Genomic DNA, 16,584 nt, shown 5'->3' on the forward strand with positions numbered 1-16,584 from the left:
TCTTACCTCTAGAACCCCTTTTAAAGGGTTCACCTGAATAGATAGATGAGGCTCCTAGAAGATTGTCTCTCTTTTGTTCAATTCAGAATCACTGAGTAAGGACCTTAATAACATCTGCAGAATGCTTTTGTCTTTGCCATATTCTGTTGTTTAGAAACAAGTCCCAAGTTCTGCTCGAACTCAAGCAGAGTTTTGGGTTAAATTTATGGATTATAATTTTTCATGGGGAGGGGATTATACAAGGGCGTGGATCCCAGGAGGTGGGCTTCATGGCCTTCCACAGCTGGTTGATTTAGGAACTCCCAAAACCTATTTGCTATTGATCTAGGATTTAAAAATGTGTAATTACTGTATTATACATTTTATGTATAAATTACAAATGTAAATTGCTACAATAATAACAAAAGATGTTTGTAATGTTGGATGTTCCTGCTGCCCAATTCATAGTTCAGTTTATTTTGAAAATCCTTTTTGTTAATATAACAGATAATTATATAATGATAATTTCAGTGGTAACACTTTCTGGAACATTTAAGAATTTGAGTTGCAATGAGTAGAGTCCATACATTTTACCTTTATTTGGCACCAAGCATCATCCTAAGTGAAATTATTTTGCTATTAGGATCAACTACTTTGATTGCAATCTAAAGAATGCTATAAGAATATTAAGGTTTCCTCATGAAAAGAGAATAAGAATGTGAAAAGTCTCCTGATTTAGTAAGGGAAGAAAGACCTTCAAATCATTCAGTGGTATTTTAACTTTACAATTTGCCTTAAACTTTTGAAGTACTTTGATGTCTATGATCTCGTTTGTTTCACATATATAAAGAGGAGTAGAAGGAAAGAAGGGAGTTGGGAGGGAGCGAGAAAGAGCTCCTATTGGATTTCAGGCACTGGGGATACCTTGTGAATAAAGCAAACAAGATCCCTGCCCTCTGGAGTTTATGTTCTAGTGGGAGAGGAGATAAAACTGAAATATAAATTAATAAATAAAGTACAGTAGCTTATGTTAAGTGCTAAAACATGGTTGTTGGGTTAGAGAATAACAGATTGGTATCTATTTTAGAATAGGTGGTCAGGAAGACTTCTTTAAAGCAGTGACACAACTTAGTCTATCCAGAGCATTCTCTCTTCTTCCAGTAGCTCTTTTTGATAACTCAAGAAACTCTTGTATTTAGAAACTTGTAAAATATGCCTTAATTTTGGCATATTTCATCTTTATACTAGCATAAAATTGATTGAGGAGTTGAATATTCAAAATATGTTGTTGAAATATTTCTCTGTAAAAAAGACTTATTTTCTGAATATATTCCAAAATAACAATAAACAGTAAAGCAATTAACATAAAAATCTTTTCTGTTTTTAGGAATGGTGGAAAGCAGCAGACATAATTGGAGTGGGTTGGATAAGCAAACTGATATTCAGAATTTAAGTGAAGAAAGAATCTTAGCTTTACAGCTTTGTGGATGGATCAAGAAAGGAACAGATGTAGATGTAGGGCCATTTGTGAACTCCCTTGTACAAGAAGGGGAATGGGAGAGAGCTGCTGCTGTGGCATTGTTCAACCTGGATATTCGACGAGCAATTCAAATCCTGAATGAAGGGGCATCTTCAGAAAAAGGTATTAGGTTATATTCTAAGATGTTGGCAGTTCCTAGAATCATTTAAAGAAAGGATGCTGATAATTTAAAAAAATCTAATAAAGTTAGTATTTTTATGTAGATTTTTGTCAAAAAAAGAAATTAACATGGTACTGTATTTATAAAAGCAAATATTAGCTCATCCTTTTTGTTGATGCCTTGGTTTAGGTCTTTAAAAAATAAAATGTATCTTTTAAATGTCATTTTAATAATAATATAAGGGTGCTCAAATGGGTGCATCTTCAAAATGTGTCAGTTTTCAAAATGTTTTCTTTTAATGATAGTCCACATACATTTTTAAAAAGCATTTCCTTGGGGATTAGGACTACTTTAGTGTGCAAGCATTTTTATTGCAAAAGATTTGAGTATATTTTAGTTCATACTTTCTCTTTTAGATGGCTGTTGGTTGACCTTTGGAAATGCTGAATGAAACTTTTAGTTGGACTAAAAGATTCTTACAAAAAGTGTATTTTTATCATAAAAATGCTTCCTCTTAAGTATGGTGTTTCAGTTTGCTGAAGCTGCTGGAATGCAATATACCAGAAATTTGTTGGCTTTTACAATGAGGATTTATTAGCTTGCAAATTTAGAGTTCTAAGGCCATGAAAATGTCCCAGTTAAGGCATCAACAGGATGATACCTTCTCTGAAGAAAGGCTGCTGTCATCCAGGACACTTCTGTCACATGGGAAGGCACTTGGCCGACGTCTGCTGGACCTTTGCTCCTGGATTTCATTGCTTTCAGCTTCTGGCTTCAGTGGCTTCCTCTCTCAACTCCTGTGGGTGTTCTCTTAGCTTCTCCAGGGCCTTTCTCTAAGCTCTCTAGGCTTTTATCCTCTCATAAAGGACTTCAGTAAAAAGGATTAAGATCCACCTTGAATGAGGTGGGTCACATCTCAACTGAAATAACTTAACCAAAAGTTCCCACCCACAACAGGTCTGTACCCACAGGAATGGATTAAAAGAACATGTCCTTTCCTGGGGTACATAGCAGCTTCAAACCAGCATGTGATGATAAAACATATTTCCCATTTAATATTTTTAAAAGTAAAGAAAGTGAAATGTGATTAAGTTTTCCTCTGGCATTATGCCATAGAATACTCAGAGAAACAAATCTTAATTCAAAAAGTCAGGTTTTTTTTTCTTGTCAGAAATATTTCACTTGAAAATACATAAGATGTATATAGCTATCATTTTTAATATAACTAGCAAATTATTTCCAGGTATTCAGAATCCTTAATTTGTATTTGCTGGTCCATTTTCAAACTATGGCTGTTCTGTTACAATAGAGAAAACCATGGAATTAACTGTAATATGTTTACTTGCAGTCCAAAAGTTGAAAAAGCTAAGGTATTGCTCACATTGGCATCTTTTCCTTCACTCTTGCTCTAATATAGTCTTTCATAATTAAATTTTTGCAACAACCTGAAACCATGATACTTTCTTGTCACATGTACCTGGAAAATTTAGTAGATTTAAACCAATAATAAGGAAAAAATGTTTTTCTGTTGATTCAATAATTTGGTTAAAGACTGAAAAAGATTTCCCTGAATCAAACATTTTTTTCCATTTGGAAATAAACTGTTTTAAGGAGAATTCCAACAGACATTCCTTTGTTACAGTTATTTAAAAGACAGTCTAGCTGAGTGTCTCTCCGGCAGTGTACGGGGAAGTGGGGATAATCCGGGGTGCAGGTCAGTGCCTGCCTCCCAGTGTGACACATCACCATGCCTCGCAAAATTGAGGAAATCAAGGACTTCCTGCTCACAGTTTGCGAAAGGATGCCAAATCTGTCAACATCAAGAAAAATAAGGATAATGTGAAATTTTAAGTTCGATGCAGCAGATACCTTTATACCTTGGTCATTAGGCAGAGAAACTGAAGCAATACCTGCCCCCAGGTTTGGCAGTGAAGGAGCTGAAATGAAGCAGACATCCTGATTGGAACTGTATTAAAATTTTAAAAATTAAAAATAAAAAACAAAAAACCTGACAGTCTAGGACAGTCTAGTTTAAATAGTGTAGGCACAGGAAGCAAGCACCAAATAAGTTGGGAAAATGTTTATAGAAATGAAGAGCAATGCTGTTAAGAACATAAAGTAAGAAAAAGGCTGTTTTATTTGAAAAAGAAAGAAAATGATTAGGGCCAAGAAACAATGCTAGAAGTCTTGACAGCCATAGGGCTGACTACCAGACTTACCAGCAGCCATGTAATCTACTAAAAACAAATGTTTACAAAAGGCTGTTGGTAACAAATGCTTTCTTGCAAATATGTTTAAATTGCAATTCTGCGGTTATTCTGATAAAGTTATTTTTTTCTAGAAAAATTAAAAATTTATGTTTTTATAATAATACTGAAATACTGGTTTTCTGCACTTTGTAATTCATACTTGTATGTATATAAAAGTATGTGCATTATATATTTAGAACTAGGAAAAAATGATTATGAAAATTGCTGTGCTGAGATGCAATAATATTTATTGTCAATTTCTGAAATATCTCAAGATAAATGAACATGTTGACGAAGTTGGCATTGATTCTGGTAGGATGGCTTCACTTTTCTTCCTTTAGGTACTAAGCAGTAACATCCTGCCTGGAATGAGACCTTCAAGACTAAAAGATGTATTTGGCCTGCACAGGGATTTCAGATATGGGCAAGAGCTTTAAAAGAATAGAAATTTCTGCTTGTAGTTGTTGGCAGACTTTTCAGTCTGAAATTAAAACCCTTAGCCCAGTGTGCTCATTTTTCTGGGGGTAGAAGTCACTGGCTGATCATTATTTTTTTATCGTTTAAGAAATGTGGAAGAAGGGGAAATTAAGCTTTGAATACTTTGATTAGCTGGTTGTTTTTAATATGCAGGAGATCTGAACCTCAATGTGGTGGCAATGGCTTTATCGGGTTATACGGATGAAAAGAACTCCCTTTGGAGAGAAATGTGCAGCACTCTACGATTACAACTAAACAATCCATACCTGTGTGTCATGTTTGCTTTTCTGACAAGTGAAACTGGGTCTTATGATGGAGTTTTGGTAAGCTAATTTCTGTTTCACATGACTCGCCTTTTAATTAGGATAGGAGATTTTATCTAACTTTAAGCTTTCAAATCTCTGTTGCATAAAGTATTATATTTCGATGCATGATATGTTTTTTTTTTGTTTTTTTTTGTTTATTTTTAATCTTCATTTTATTAAGATATATTCACATACCATGCAGTCATACAAAACAAATCGTACATTCGATTGTTCACAGTACCATTACATAGTTGTACATTCATCACCTAAATCAATCCCTGACACCTTCATTAGCACACACACAAAAATAACAAGAACAATAATTAAAGTAAAAAAGAGCAATTGAAGTAAAAAAGAACACTGGATACCTTTGTCTGTTTGTTTGTTTCCTTCCCCTATTTTTCTACTCATCCATCCATAAACTAGACAAAGGGGAATGTGGTCCTTATGGTTTTCCCAATCCCATTGTCACCCCTCATAAGCTACATTTTTATACAATTGTCTTCGAGGTTCATGGGTTCTGAGTTGTAGTTTGATAGTTTCAGGTATCTACCACCAGCTACCCCAATTCTTTAGAACCTAAAAAGGGTTGTCTAAATTGTGCGTAAGAGTGCCCACCAGAGTGACCTCTCGGCTCCTTTTGGAATCTCTCTGCTACTGAAGCTTATTTCATTTCCTTTCACATCCCCCTTTTGGTCAAGAAGATGTTCTCCGTCCCACGATGCCAGGTCTACATTCCCACCCGGGAGTCATATTCCACGTTGCCAGGGAGATTCACTCCCCTGGGTGTCTGATCCCACGTAGGGGGGCAGGGCAGTGATTTCACCTTTCAAGTTGGCTTAGCTAGAGAGAGAGGGCCACATCTGAGCAACAAAGAGGCATTCGGGAGGAGGCTCTTAGGCACAGTTATAGGGAGGCCTAGCCTCTCCTTTGCAGCAACCGTCTTCCCAAGGGTAAAACCTACAGTAGAGGGCTCAACCCATCAAACCACCAGTTCCCTATGTCTGTGGTCATGTTAGCAACCATTGAGGTGGGGTAGGCCAATAACCCTGCATTCTCCACAGGCTCCTCAAGGCGGCACCACATGTTTTTTTCCTTTTTTTCTTTTCTTTTTTTTTTTTTTAACCTTTTCTTTTTTTTTAAATCAACTGTATGGAAAAAAAAAATTAAAAAAAAACAACAACAACAACAAAAAAAAAAAACATACAATAAAAGAACATTTCAAAGTGACCATAACAAGGGAGTAAGAAAAAGACAACTAACCTAAGATAACTGCTTTACTTCCAACCTGTTCCTACTTTACCCCAAGAAAGTTACCTAATATAGCAACATTTCTGTGAACTTGTTCCTGCTATATCCATCAGAAATTAACAGACCATAATCATTCCTGGGCATCCCCAGAACGTTAAATAGCATATCTGTTCTTCTTGGATTACTGTTCCCCCTTCCTTAATTGCTCTCTATTGCTAGTTCCCCTACATTCTACATTATAAACCATTTGTTTTACATTTTTCAAAGTTCACATTAGTGGTAGCATATAATATTTCTCTTTCTGTGCCTGGCTTATTTCGCTCAGCATTATGTCTTCAAGGTTCATCCATGTTGTCATACGTTTCACGAGGTCGTTCCTTCTTACTGCCGTGTAGTATTCCATCGTGTGTATATACCACATTTTATTTATCCACTCATCTGTTGAAGGACATTTGGGTTGTTTCCATCTCTTGGCAATTGTGAATAATGCTGCTATGAACATTGGCGTGCAGATATCTGTTCGTGTCACTGCTTTCCAATCTTCGGATATATACCGAGAAGTGCAATCGCTGGATCGAATGGTAACTTTATTTCTAGTTTTCTAAGGAACTGCCAGACTGACTTCCAGAGTGGCTGAACCATTATACAGTCCCACCAACAATGAATAAGAGTTCCAATTTCTCCACATCCCCTCCAGCATTTGTAGTTTCCTGTTTGTTTAATGGCAGCCATTCTAATCGGTGTGAGATGGTATCTCATTTTGGTCTTAATTTGCATCTCTCTAATAGCTAGTGAAGCTGAACATTTTTTCATGTGTTTCTTGGCCATTTGTATTTCCTCTTCAGAGAACTGTCTTTTCATATCTTTTGCCCATTTTGTAATTGGGCTGTCTGTACTATTGTCATTGAGTTGTAGGATTTCTTTATATATGCAAGATATCAGTCTTTTGTCAGATACATGGTTTCCAAAAATTTTTTCCCATTGAGTTGGCTGCCTCTTTACCTTTTTGAGAAATTCCTTTGAGGTGCAGAAACTTCTAACCTTGAGGAGTTCCCATTTATCTGTTTTCTCTTTTGTTGCTTGTGCTTTGGGTGTAAAGTCTAGGAAGTGGCCGCCTAACACAAGGTCTTGAAGATGTTTTCCTACATTATCTTCTAGGAGTTTTATGGTACTTTCTTTTATATTGAGATCTTTGGTCCATTTTGAGTTAATTTTTGTGTAGGGTGTGAGGTAGGGGTCCTCTTTCATTCTTTTGGATATGGATATCCAACTCTCCCAGCCCCATTTGTTGAAAAGACCATTATGACTCAGTTCAGTGACTTTGGGGGCCTTATCAAAGATCAGTCGGCCATAGATCTGAGGGTCTATCTCCGAATTCTCAATTCAATTCCATTGATCTATATGTCTATCTTTGTGCCAGTACCATGCTGTTTTGGCAACTGTGGCTTTATGATAAGCTTCAAAGTCAGGGAGTGTAAGTCGTCCCACTTCGTTTTTCTTTTTTAGAGTGTCTTTAGCAATTCGAGGCATCTTCCCTTTCCAAATAAATTTGATAACTAGCTTTTCCAAGTCTGCAAAGTAGGCTGTTGGAATTTTGATTGGGATTGCATTGAATCTGTAGATGAGTTTGGGTAGAATTGACATCTTAATGACATTTAGCCTTCCTATCCATGAACATGGAATATTTCTCCCCTTCTATTTCTTTTAGTAGAGTTATGTAGTTTTCTTTGTATAGGTCTTTTACATCTTTGGTTAAGTTTATTCCTAGGTACTTGATTTTTTTAGTTGCTATTGAAAATGGTATCTTTTTCTTGAGTGTCTCTTCAGTTTGTTCATTTCTAGCATATAGAAACATTACTGACTTATGTGCATTAATCTTGTATCCCGCTACTTTGCTAAATTTGTTTATTAGCTCTAGTAGCTGTATCGTTGATTTCTCGGGGTTTTCCAGACATAAGATCATATCATCTGCAAACAATGACAGTTTTACTTCTTCTTTTCCAATTTGGATGCCTTTTATTTCTTTGTCTTGCCGATTGCCCTGGCTAACACTTCCAGCACAATGTTGAATAACAGTGGTGACAGCGGGCATCCTTGTCTTGTTCCTGATCTTAGAGGGAAAGCTTTCAGTCTCTCACCATTGAGTACCATGCTGGCTGTGGGTTTTTCATATATGCTCTTTATCATATTAAGGAAGTTTTCTTCAATTCTTACCTTTTGAAGTGTTTTTATCAAAAACAGATGTTGGATTTTGTCAAATGCTTTTTCAGCATCTATTGAGACGATCATTTGATTTTTCCCTTTCGAGTTTTTAATGTGTTGTAATACATTGATTAATTTTCTTATGTTGAACCATCCTTGCATGCCTGGAATGAACCCCACTTGGTCATGGTGTATCATTTTTTTAATGTGTCTTTGGATTCGATTTGCAAGTATTTTGTTGAGGATTTTTGCATCTATATTCATTAGGGAGGTTGGCCGGTAGTTTTCCTTTTTTGTAGCATCTTTGCCTGGTTTTGGTATGAGATTGATGTTAGCTTCATAAAATGAGTTAGGTAGTGTTCCATTTTCTTCAATGTTTTGAAAGAGTTTGAGTAAGATTGGTGTCAGTTCTTTCTGGAAAGTTTGGTAGAATTCCCCTGTGAAGCCATCTGGCCCTGGGCATTTATTTCTGGGAAGATTTTTGATGACTGATTGGATCTCTTTGCTTGTGATGGGTTGATTGAGGTCTTCTATTTCTTCTCTGGTCAGTCTAGGTTGTGCATATGTTTCCAGGAAATTGTCCATTTCCTCTACATTATCCAGTTTGTTGCCATACAGTTGCTCATAGTATCCTGTTATAATTTTTTTAATTTCTTCAGGATCTGCAGTTATGTCACCTTTTTCTTTCATTATTTTGTTTATATGGGTCTTCTCTCTTTTTGATTTTGTCAGTCTAGCTAGGGGCTTGTCAATCTTGTTGATCTTCTCAAAGAACCAACTTTTGGTGATATTTATCCTCTCTATTTTTTTGTTCTCTATGTCATTTATTTCTGCTTTGATCCTTGTTATTTCTTTTCTTCTACTTGGTTTAGGATTGGTTTGCTGTTCATTTTCTAGCTTCTTCAGTTGATCCATTAGTTCTTTGATTTTGGCTCTTTCTTCCTTTTTAATATATGCGTTTAGTGCTATAAATTTCCTCCTCAGCACTGCTTTTGCTGCATCCCATAGGTTTTGGTATGTTGTGTTCTCATTTTCATTCGTCTATATATTTAGCAATTTCTCTTGCTATTTCTTCTTTAACCCACTGATTGTTTAGGAGTGTGTTGTTTAACCTCCAGGTATTTGTGAATTTTCTAAGTCTCTGATGGTTATTGACTTCTAATTGTATTCCTTTGTGGTCAGAGAATGTGCTTTGAATAATTTCAATCTTTTTAAATTTACTGAGGCTTGTTTTATGTCCCTGCATATGATCTATTCTGGAGAAAGTTCCGTGAGCACTAGAAAAGTATGTGTATCCTGGTGATTTGGGATGTAATGTTCTGTATGTGTCTGTTAAATCTAATTCATTTATCAGATTGTTTAGGTTTTCAGTTTCCTTATTGGTCCTCTGTCTGGTTGATCTATCTGTAGGAGAGAGTGATGTGTTGAAGTCTCCCACAATTATTGTGGAAACATCAATTGCTTCCTTTAGTTTTGCCAGTGTTTCTCTCATGTATTTTGTGGCACCTTGATTGGGTGCATAGACATTTAGGATTGTTATTTCTTCTTGTTGAATTGCCCCTTTTATTACTATGTAGTGGCCTTCTTTGTCTCTCAAAACATCCCTGCATTTAAAGTCTATTTAATCTGAGATTAATATTGCTACACCTGCTTTCTTTTGGCTGTAGCTTGCATGAAATGTTTTTTTCCATCCTTTCACTTTCAATTTCTTTGTGTCCCTGTGTCTAAGATGAGTCTCTTGTATGCAACATATTGATGGTTCATTTTTTTTGATCCATTCTGCGAATCTATATCTTTTAATTGGGGAGTTTAATCCATTACATTCAACGTTATAACCGTGAAGGCATTTCTTGAATCGGCCATCTTATCCTTTGGTTTATGTTTGCCATATTTTTCCCTCTCTCTATTAATATCCTTTATTGTACCCATACAGAATCTCTTTAGTACTGAACCTTTCTCCAAGTCTCTCTGTCCTGTCTTTGTTTCTCTGTCTGTAGGGCTTCCTTTAGTATCTCCAGTAGGGCAGGTCTCTTGTTAGCAAATTCTCTCAGCATTTGTTTGTCTGTGAAAAATTTAAGCTCTCCCTCAAATTTGAAGGAGAGCTTTGGTGGATAAAGTATTCTTGGTTGGAAATTTTTCTCACTCAGAATTTTAAATATATCGTGCCACTGCCTTCTTGCCTCCATGGTGGCTGCTGAGTAGTCACTACTTAGTCTTATGCTGTTTCCTTTGTATGTGGTGAATTGCTCTTCTTTTGCTGCTTTCAGAACTTGCTCCTTCTCTTCCGTGTTTGACAGTGTGATCAGAATATGTCTCGGAGTGGGTTTATTTGGATTTATTCTATTTGGAGTTCGCTGAGCATTTATGATTTGTGTATTTATGTTGTTTAGAAGATTTGGGAAGTTTTCCCCAACAATTTCTTTGAATACTCTTCCTAGACCTTTACCCTTTTCTTCCCCTTCTGGAACACCAATGAGTCTTATATTAGGATGTTTTATATTATCTATCATATCCCTGAGGTCCATTTCAATTTTTTCAATTTTTTTCCCCATTCTTTTATGCTTTCATTTTCCATTCTGTCATCTTCCAGGTCACTGATTCGTTTTTCAACTTCCTCTAGTCTTGTACTGTGAGTGTACAGAATCTTTTTAATTTGGTCAACAGTTTCTTTAATTTCCATAAGATCATCTATTTTTTTATTTAGTCTTGCAATGTCTTCTTTATGCTCTTCTAGGGTCTTCTTGATATCCTTTGTATTCTGTACTGTGGTCTCATTGTTCATCTTTAGTTCTTTGAGTAGCTGCTCTAGGTGCTGTGTCTCCTCTGATCTTTTGATTTGGGTGCTTGGGCTTGGGTTTTCCATATCGTCTGGTTTTTTCATATGCTTTATAATTTTCTGTTGTTTTTGGCCTCTTGGCATTTGCTGAACTTGATAGGGTTCTTTTAGGATGTGTAGACCAATTGAAGTCCTTATCTCTAATTTATCAGATCTACAGCTTCGTGGAGTACACTTTCTCTAACTAACCAGCAGGTGGCGTCCACGAGCCACCTGTTTTCCACAAGCCAGTTCTCCCCTGCTTTGCCTTTGTGGTGAGTGGGGGAGTGAGTCTTGTGGGGTCCAATTGTTGTACCAAGCTTGCGTGTGTAGTTGGTGTTGCCCGCCCTGTATATGGGGCGTGTTTCTGGGCAGTCAGGGAGTGGGGGTCGCTCTAACAATCAAATCTCCCTGGTGATCCTGAAGTTTTAAAGCTGCTTTAATAGTCTAATCCTTCAGTTCAGTCCTGCCACAGTTTGTCTCTTCCACTGACCCACAATTCCTTGGTATTGGTGTATGGCTCCTGAGACTTGTGAGTGGGTCCCTCTTCCAGGCCGTGCACCCCCTGGTCCTCTGTTGAGGGATGACTGTGCTATGTCACAAGTGAGTGCCGTCCCCCCAGGGCGGTTCTGGGCTGCTGGGCTGTGTAGGGAGGCTCCCAGTCTGCTGAAATGATGGCTGAATGGGGCTTTGTTAATTCACACTGCTCCACCTTCCCAACTCTGGGACAATCAGCTGAGGGTGCAGGGAAGGCTAATGTCCACTCCCAGTTTTGTGGTGTGTGCCTGTTATTTGAAGCACTTCTGTCACACTGGGTTGTCTGGGGCAGCTCTGGGCTATGGGGCTGGCGATGGGCAGGAGTGTTTCCTGTCCACCAGGATGATGGCTGTGAGCGGACACCCCCCTTTTCTTGGGAAGTTGTGGTGTTTTAGTAAAATTTCTCAGCCACTGGATTATTGCTTTTTGTCTCAGAGCTCTCTTAGTTCTGCTCTTGTCTTGACCTGCCGAAATTGCAAGTGTTTGAAGCTTTCTGTATTGGGCTTCTTAGAGTAATTGTTTTAGAAAAAGAAAAAAGGATTTTAAAAAAAAAAAAAAAGGGCCCTCCTCAGAGATCTAATGGGTTATTGAAATGCTTAGAGACAAAGCAATTAGGGCCATTAAGGAAAGGTCCACAGGGCAGAGAGATCAGCTTTTCTTTCGGGATTTGCATATGAGACTGAGGGCCTGAGCTCTGCCCTTCCCCTTTATATGTTCACCAGAACTCCAAAAATCCTCCGCTTTTATTTTGGAGTTTTTCGTGCTGTTTTTTTCTATGCCTGTCTCCTCTCTGCTGGGCTGGCTGCTCTCAGATTCTCTGGTGTCTGGTCTCAGTCTATCTATGGTTGGAGTTTGGATCAGTAGAATGAGTTTCTGATAAGGGCTGCCACTGCAGTTCTCCCTTCTCCTTCCCGGAGCTGACAGCCCCTCCTCCCAGGGGACTGAGCCTGGCAGGGAAGGGCACGGGTCCCCTGGCCGCAAAATCTTACAGATTTCGCTGATCTCAGCAGTTCCACATTTTCATGAGTGTTGTATGAAGTATGCCCAAAGTCAGATTGCTCTGTGGTGTCCAGTCCACGCAGTTCCTGGCTTTCTACCTACTTTCCTGGAGGAGTAACTAAAACGTACAGCTCACCAGTCCGCCATCTTGCCCCGCCTCCATGATATGTTATTTAAATAAAAGATATTAAACTTTTTTGAGTAGCTCTTTTTGAGTGTGATTCCCAGCCTAAAGTTAGTTAGCTGATATCAAATTGAGATTGATTTTTATAGTTTTAATAGTATAGTTTATGACAGAAGTAGAAGGAATAAGAATTGTGTCCTTCAACTTAAGAACTGAGCTCTAGAACTTTACAACTATATAAACATAAAAAGATATTCTCATTTTTAAGTGAATCAACTCATGATCAGTTATGGTCAGGATGACCATACATCCTGTCTGAGTTAGCATTTGTCACTCTCAGATGTGTCCCAGTTTGGAAAGATAAGTGATATGATCATCCTACTTAGAGTAGACTATTTCATTTTTTCATTATTTGGTTTTATCATTGCTATTTTTCCTCTTCTTTATCAACCATATAGGTTATTTATCAAAGTGGAGAAAGAATGAAATGAGATTTGTATATCAGTTTTGGTTGTGGGGTTTTAAGCTTCATTTATTACCATAATCTTTATGGTATTGGGCTTCTATCAAGCAATGAGAAGAGCTTTCTAACATGAAGATTATTTCTGTTTCCATTATAGCATTTCTTATAAAATTTGCATTGCTTGTCAGTCCCTAAGAATTTATTAAAACATGTATTTTATTGAGATACCGTAATAAAAATTTTAATAAATGTTTTAGTGCCCATTTTGGCAATTTCCATAGCTGTATGAATTCTTCCCATTGATTTCAGTAAATTAGTTGAACTTTTCTAACCACTTCAAATAATAGCCAAGATTTTTTTTATTTATTTTTTTACTATTACAGTTTTTTTATTAAGCTTTAGCCACAGAAGTCTGTTTTTTGAATAGATCATTAAAATAGGATGTGTTTTAAAACTTGTCACTTTGTACTTAGAAACATATTAGTATTCTTTCTGAGTTCTGTGTGAGTATATCTAATTCACATATTCTCTATGCTTGTTGGTTAGCTTAGCAGCCTAGAAAAGATTTTCTTTTTCCCCCAAATTAATTTCTATGATGGAAGGATTGCATGGCATCTTGACTTTCATATACTTTATATCATTGTTTATATTTTATGTTGGAGTTTTCTAAGGCAGAACTGGAATTTTTATTTAAAAACTGGATTTGCACAGTGTTTACAAGAGAAATATTCCTCTATTTTGCAAGAACAACAACCTTATCACTGAGGTTCCTAAGAGTTACATCAAGATAGGCACCCTGTGGTGATGAATGCACAACTATATGATGATACTGTGAACAGCTGTTTTATACTTTGGATGATTGTATGGTATCTGAATACATTTCAATTTTTTAAAATAGTTAAAAAAAAAAAAAAAAAAGAGATAGGCATCGTAGGCCACCAATGGTTCTGCCAGGATATGCACAGTAACTTAAAACATATGAAAATAAACTTACATGTTAGGCATATGAAATATTTAGTCTCCGCAAATTTAAAACACATAGCCCTTTCAAGTAACTCCTTGCTTTTTCTCTTTCCAGTATGAAAACAAAGTTGCAGTACGTGACAGAGTAGCATTTGCATGTAAATTCCTTAGTGATACTCAGGTAAGAGTTTACTTAATTCTGTATTTAAAGTAATTAATTTTCACTGTAACTGAATTATTTTAGGAAACTAATATTTATGAATAAATATATGTGAGATTTATGTATAAATTCTTCTAAAGACTAAAGTAATTTCTTTATTAGATCAGAATATTGTAGAATTATGTGTATCATTAGATTCTGACTTAATATTTTAGTTCACTTCTGCTTTTGGGAATGAAATGGTCAATAGATAGAGATTTTAAATTTATCCCTTAGTGATTCTATGAAAGGGATTCCTTCATTTTCTAATAAACAACTATTGAATGCCTTTGCTATGGATAAGCAGTGTATCCTACTAATTGAAGATGCAAAAGTGCTTATTATGTGTATAATGAGGGAGAAATGCACATAAACAACCAGTAGCACTATGTACTAAGTACTGTAATAATAATAGAGTGCTGGGGGAGTATAGAGGACTCTTGGCTAGAATTTAGGGTGGGATGAAGTCAGGGATGACTTTAGGGGAGATGGTTATTCTTGGTGATCTTGCAGTAGTTTCCTAACAACTCAGATTATGTCATTCTGTTACGTCTTGCTATGACAGACAACAGGAACTTTGCAGAATAACAGCAACAATTCTATTTAAATTTAAAATAGTAAACTCTTTATAGTTCTTTTACAGAATAAGTATCAAGCTATAGTAAATGCCTTGTCTTATTTTAAAATATTTTGAATGACTGTGGGTGCTACATTGTAATTGATAATGGTTGCAGACTTCTTAGATCACATATCTATATTTTAGTAAGGGCTTTGGTTTTAAAATGTTTTCATTAGGAATAAAATTTTTCCAAATGTAGAAGTTTTGAAGTACAAAATATATAGTGAAACTGATTGCTTCAAAAAGTCACTTTTAATCTTCCAGTTAAATAGATACATCGAAAAGTTGACTAATGAAATGAAAGAAGCTGGAAATTTGGAAGGAATTCTGCTTACAGGCCTTACTAAAGATGGAGTGGACTTAATGGAGAGTTATGTTGATAGAACTGGAGATGTCCAAACAGCAAGTTACTGCATGTTACAGGTCAGTACAGTGTGGCAGTAACTTAAAAATAAATAAATAAATAAAATAAAGCATAGGCATTTTTGTATTTTCTTCCTTCAATTGAAAGTGAGTGGGGGGCGGGGATCAGGTGGACCCTTCCGTCGCTGGGCGTCCTGGTTGTCGCCCGCCGCGGGCCCTGCCTTGGGCGCCAGCACAGAGCGCACCGGGGAGACGCCACTACTGCTGCTCTGCAAGAGGCGGCCAGTCTGCAACGGGATCCTAGTGCCGTGGAAACCCTTCCTCCTGCCACCGCCCGGGCTCCAGTTTGTATATAGCCTCTGTTCACTCTGAAATGGTGGACCCACAGCTTAATACCCTACAATTTTAAAGAAGAATGGGTAGTTCACAGCACAGCGTAGAATCACTCCCACTTAGGGGAGCTGCACCTGGTGATGACGGCGCCGCCACACCCGTCACTACCCGTGTACGAGTCTGTGAATCTGCACGTGCAGGAGAGCCCGCAGGAGGAAGGGCCGGAGTACTCGGGCTACGGTGCCGAGCTCTCCAGCGAGGGCATCCTGGATGACCGCAGCAAGAGAAGCAAATCACCGAGGCCGAGAAGAATGAGCGTGTGCGGTGGCAGCTGCTGACCCTGACCAACGAGCTGTCCCAGGCCAGAGACAAGAACAAGAGGACCCACAACGATATCATCCACAATGAAAACATGAGACAAGGCCGCAACAAGTACAACACTGAGGCAGATCCGGCAGGGCAATACGAAGCAGAGAATCGACGAGTTTGAAGCTATGTAAAGGCTGTGTGGCTGGGAGGCTGGACTGCGGAGAGGCAGGCCTTAGCACGATGACGTTCCGGCCACCATGGTCAGGCGCTTCAAGTATGTATGAATTTTTTTTTTAATAGATGAGTAGAAACCCCCTCATCATGTTCCAGTTTCTTTAAAAGAGAGTAGATATTGCAGTGGAATGTTCTGGGGTTGGGGGCTGGTAGAATCTCCCCTGGTTTACTTTCCCCAGTTGTATCATAGTGCCAAACAGGCCTGATTTTTATTATTATTTTTGAATCATTTCCTGATATATGCTTGGAGCAGGACTGATTTGAATTAAGGAAAGATGCCTGTAGAGTCTGAATAACAAACTTTACACTGGCGTGTGCCATACAAGATTCAGTATAATTAAAGAAAAGCACATGGTGGCTTATATTCTGTGCCATTCTCTTCTTTATATTTGAAATTAGCTAAAATTGATTTCCTGATTTCTGTGAAGGATCCGTCTTTGTATATTTGTGGTTTTTTTTTTTTGAGGGGTGAAAACTATTCTGAAAATTAGCTCTAAAACATTCTTAATACACACTGATTTCC

General features: G+C 37.4%; 1 protein-coding gene and 1 pseudogene across 1 annotated transcript in view; both read left to right on the forward strand.

Moving 5' to 3' along the window:
• The window catches only part of MIOS (meiosis regulator for oocyte development), a 62,533-nt gene that overhangs the window by 29,535 nt on the left and 16,414 nt on the right, over nt 1-16,584 (forward strand). Inside the window, exons 4-7 of the mRNA XM_037836766.1 lie at nt 1,367-1,621; nt 4,499-4,668; nt 14,120-14,185; nt 15,087-15,245. Coding sequence (XP_037692694.1) covers nt 1,367-1,621; nt 4,499-4,668; nt 14,120-14,185; nt 15,087-15,245 — 650 coding nt within the window. The remainder of the gene's footprint in view (nt 1-1,366; nt 1,622-4,498; nt 4,669-14,119; nt 14,186-15,086; nt 15,246-16,584) is intronic.
• Nucleotides 3,367-4,483, forward strand: LOC119534425 (annotated as a pseudogene).

The sequence above is a fragment of the Choloepus didactylus genome, chromosome 5 (genome assembly GCF_015220235.1).
Source record: "Choloepus didactylus isolate mChoDid1 chromosome 5, mChoDid1.pri, whole genome shotgun sequence".
Classification (NCBI taxonomy): domain Eukaryota; kingdom Metazoa; phylum Chordata; class Mammalia; order Pilosa; family Megalonychidae; genus Choloepus; species Choloepus didactylus.